Here is a 4,219-nt window from a genome sequence, read left to right as displayed (position 1 = left end):
CCCGACACAGAGCTCCCGACGGGCTCCCGCACCTTCGATTGGCTGACCGGGGCTTCCACCCCGCCCCTCCGCCCCGAGTGACAGCCGCGGCAGCCAATCGCGCGGCGCGGCGGAGCGGCTTCCCCCGCTTGCCGCTCGGCGCGTCCGGTGCGCGGCGCTTCTGGAAGGATCCCGGCAGCGGGGCCCGGCGAGCGGGACCCGGCAAGCGGGCGCGATGTCGGGGCTGCTGCACACCACGCTGAGCGGGCTCAACAGCGACTCGTACTGCGAGATCAGCCAGTACCGCGACCAGCACTTCCGGGTGCGCCCGGCGCGGCGGGAGGCGCGGCTCCGCCGGGGCGGGGAGGGCTGCGGCCGGGGCAAGGCCGTGCGAGGAGCCGGGCGGCGGGAGGGCGCGGGGCGGCGGGAGCGGGACGGCGAGCGCGCTGACCCCGCGGCGTGCGCCTCTGTGCCCGCAGGGTAGCAGGCAGCTGCAGGAGAAATCCCTGAAGATTTCCTCCACGCTGTATGTCGGCAACCTGTCCTTCTACACCACCGAGGAGCAGATCCAGGAGCTGTTCTCCAAGTGTGGAGATGTCAAGAGGATTGTCATGGGTCTGGACAAGATCAAGAAAACCCCCTGTGGCTTCTGCTTTGTAGAGTATCCTTTCTGTTTCCCTTCTGTCAGCCGGTGTGTGTGGTTGGCAGCTGTAGTTCCTCTGCACAGCAAGTGCATCTGTGCTGCTGCTGGAAGGAGTGACAGCCACATCCTACCAGCCACATCCCGTCCGTCCTTACACCTTCCTTTCCACACCCTGAAGCACTGATTGCACAGTGGTGCCATATGTGACAAGTGCCACCAGAACTGTACTTTCTGGAGGTGGCAAAGAACCCCTTTAATTAGCTAATTTCTTTAATAATTTTATGGCCAAAATGAAACTGTTGCAGTCATCAATCTGACGTCTTCAGCGTCCAGAGCACATTTACTTTCTCACCTCAACTGCACACCTGAAGGAAGTAGCAGGATAAGCCAGGGGGGCATTTTCAAGCAGAGGGTACATGCTCATACAGGTTGTGCCAGGAGCTGTCTGTGCAAAGCTCTTCTGTGACGCCTGCTCCTTTTGTTCTGTTTCAGTCAAGTTTTACATAGTGCAAAAAGGCATATTACTGATTTCTTGCCTTTAGCAAGACTTTAATGTCTTTGTTCTATCGTCTTGCCTGTGCAGGTACTAACATTAAAGTACAGAATCCTTTCTGAGCATTAGCTGCTTTTAGCTTGGATTTACCTGAGCAGAGTTTTTGATCCCATAGAGAAGAGCAGGAAGAGTAAAAAAGGCTGGAAGGCAGGGGAGGGAGTTCTGCTTCTCAAATACAAAATTTCCCTTCTTTTTATTTTCCCTGTACCCAACAAAACAGCACACTTAGTTGTCCTTACAGAGTGCCTCAGGTACTACACGAGGGCAGATGCTGAGCACGCCATGCGGTTTATCAACGGCACGCGGCTGGATGACCGCATCATCCGCACAGACTGGGATGCAGGGTTCAAGGAGGGGAGACAGTATGGAAGAGGAAAGACTGGAGGACAGGTAAAGGCAATGCCAGTTCATCCCCCAGATTTGATTCCCGTAAGACTCTACTTCTGGGCTGGTTTTGTCTCATGGAGAACAATGTGCAGACTGGAAAGACCTGGTAATGAAGTTCAGTCATTCCCAGGTTATTTTGGTAATTGATACCTGATGTTAAAAGCTGGAAATAGAACTTAAGGCCATTTCCCTCTAGGGCTCCAAACTTCTTGCAATGCAAGCAGAATGTTCCCTTATCCAAGCTAATACCCTTGAAATGATCCAGAATTTGAGTAGAGGGAACAGTGTGGCTGCCAGGCCAATCTCATAACACAGCAGTTTCCCCAAGGGCAAAGATGAGTTTTAGATGGGATAAAATGTTCTGGAGGCCAAGCCTGGCAATTCAGAAAGATGGACTGAAAACCTGAATGAAAATATTTTGGGGTCTTATCTGAAAAGATCTCAACCATCTGATACATTGTTATTTGTCATTTTCATCACTGTTACCGCCTTTTTGGTGGATTATTTGAAGAGATCTCAGATGAGTTGAAGTGCTTCTAATCTGAACTTCAGTTTCCCACCGACTGAAGAAGGAGGGGATAATGATTCTGAAGTCTAGTAAGAGACAGGCAGTGCAGGCTACTAATATGTGTGTTGTTGCTGTGCCCCAGGTGCGAGATGAATACCGGACAGACTACGATGTGGGAAGAGGTGGCTTTGGCAAGATCATTCAGATGCAGAAGGCAAATCATCAGCCTGCAATCTATTAACTCTGCCTCATGGGTCCCAGCTCGTAGAGAGCTCTGTCCTTCCAGAGCTAGCCCTGTTCTTGCATTTGGGATCAGGGTTTGGAGTGAGATCCAAGTTCCAGCAAAAGGTGACCCTCCTTAGACTGTGGATATACATGTGTTCATTCTCCCTTCTTTCTGAGCTAGAGAGGATGTTCTGTGCTGATACAGGGCAACAAGGGAAAAAGATGGACAGCTCTGTAGGATTCTGGGCAAGAAGAAATGCAGCATGTCACACACACCTTATGCTATGGCACACTCTTCATGTTGCACTTAAGCAGGTGGCTTCCTCCAAGCTGCAACTGCAGCCATGGCTGCTTTCAAACAGAACTTTTTTTAAAAGCTTACCACCACTGGAGCCCTCCAAGTGCCTGAGCACCTTGTGGGGATGCACAAGAGATTCAGGTTTCTAATTTACAACCTCACCTGTTCAATAAACAGTATCACTGTTTGAATGAGAGAAGTGGACAAGATCTTATCATCCACTTGGAGGTGCTTGTCTGCACATCTAGCCCTTGGGTTGGTCAGGGCCTGCAGAGCATTTCTTTATGATGCCCCCAGTGCTGCCTGGCTTTTCAGATCCTCGCTGTTCGGTGTGATATTGTTAAAAGTTTCTGTCAATTTTTTTAAATAAACAGTTGTATTTGGTCTGACTGAGATGAAGGTCATTTTACCCCTAGCAGCCCTCATAGAGCTGTGTTTTGTATTGGTAGCTAGGAGGGTGTTGATAACACACCAGTGTTTTGGCTGTTGCTGAACAATGTTCCCACAGCATCAGGGCTGTCTCCAACATTCCCACCTCACCAGCAGACTGGGGTGGGGACAAGATCCTGGGATATTCCAGACCAAATGACATCTACTCAGCAACAACAGCTAAGAGGAAGGAGGGGGACATTCCTTATTCCAACATCTGTCTTCTGGAGCAGCTGCAGTGTGTACTGAAGCCCTGCTTCCCAGGAAGAGTCTGGCCATCTCCTGCTGGTCAGAAATATAGAATAAATATTTAGTTTTCTTTTGCTTCCGCATGCAGCCTTCCTTTTGCTTTATTAAACTTGCCTTTATCTTGGCCCACAAATTCCATTCCCATCTTCCTTGCTCCCTGCCCCCTCCTGCTGAGGAGGAGAGTGAGAGAGCAGCTTGGTGGGTACCTGGTGTCCAGGCAGGGTCAGCCCACCACAGTTCTGTTTGGGGCCTGAGACAATGGCAGTTCCATGCTAAGTAGTTTGTAAGTAGGCAGCTCCTGTTGGGTCACAGTGTTTGTTGGCTGCACTGCTTATCTCTTTACTTTGCTGGGCTTTGGGAACATGTTAGTACAAACCATGGCTCTGTGCTTTGCCCAGGCACTGATGGCCTTGCTCTGCTGAGGAAGCTGCCTTGTGGAGAGGATCACATTTCCCACTCCCACCTGATGTGGGTGGCTTTATTGTTCCTGCTCACGAGGTCCCTGCTCACCCTTATGTGAGCTGTTTAATACTACTAATTAACACTGTTGGCATACCCTGGGGTTTGTGTAATCTGGTGTCATCCTGGTGTAAGAGAATACAATTTTTGGGCGAGTCAATACTAAAATGTGCCCTGAGGCAGCTGGTCCGTGGGTGGCAGAGTGTGTGGAAGGATTTGGGCAAGTATTTGGGCTGGTTATCACCTCATATATCCTGGGACTACACCTGAACAGGCAAGCAACCCTGGCAAACTGATGTGCCAACTGACAGGAGGTGCCTACCCCAGTGAAAACCAGCAGCTTCTGGCACGGCACTGCACTGCAGCTTGGCATGTGCCTGCTGAGCCACAGTTCAGGCCTGTCAGAGGGCTGTGGTTAACTCAGTAACCAAGCCACCTCTGAGAAGAAGTTGACTGAGATTGGGGCACTAACTCCATTTGAGGTGATAG

General features: G+C 50.8%; 1 protein-coding gene across 1 annotated transcript; it reads left to right on the top strand.

Moving 5' to 3' along the window:
- The first annotated feature begins 114 nt into the window (after window positions 1-114).
- On the top strand, window positions 115-2,986 carry LOC146437368 (nuclear cap-binding protein subunit 2). Its single transcript, XM_085060237.1, has 4 exons — window positions 115-301; window positions 459-640; window positions 1,427-1,565; window positions 2,213-2,986. Exons 1-4 carry the CDS (start codon window positions 215-217, stop codon window positions 2,309-2,311), a joined length of 507 nt encoding a protein of 168 aa, XP_084916363.1. The 5' UTR covers window positions 115-214; the 3' UTR covers window positions 2,312-2,986.
- Window positions 2,987-4,219: the final 1,233 nt, after the last annotated feature.

This window comes from Lichenostomus cassidix, chromosome 4A (assembly GCF_008360975.1).
Source record: "Lichenostomus cassidix isolate B80296 chromosome 4A, HeHo_3.0, whole genome shotgun sequence".
Taxonomy (NCBI): domain Eukaryota; kingdom Metazoa; phylum Chordata; class Aves; order Passeriformes; family Meliphagidae; genus Lichenostomus; species Lichenostomus cassidix.
The sequence above is the reverse complement of the archived record's forward strand: the minus strand, read 5'-3'. Positions and strand labels throughout refer to the sequence as shown.

What these genes read in the sequence shown, in the direction of transcription:
- LOC146437368 (XM_085060237.1), top strand. Translation starts at nt 215, where the DNA reads ATGTCGGGGCTGCTGCACACCACGCTGAGCGGGCTCAACAGCGACTCG. An exon ending in ACCGCGACCAGCACTTCCGG is followed by an intron (nt 302 to 458) that starts GTGCGCCCGGCG and finishes CTGTGCCCGCAG; the next exon opens with GGTAGCAGGCAGCTGCAGGA. An exon ending in TGTGGCTTCTGCTTTGTAGA is followed by an intron (nt 641 to 1,426) that starts GTATCCTTTCTG and finishes AGAGTGCCTCAG; the next exon opens with GTACTACACGAGGGCAGATG.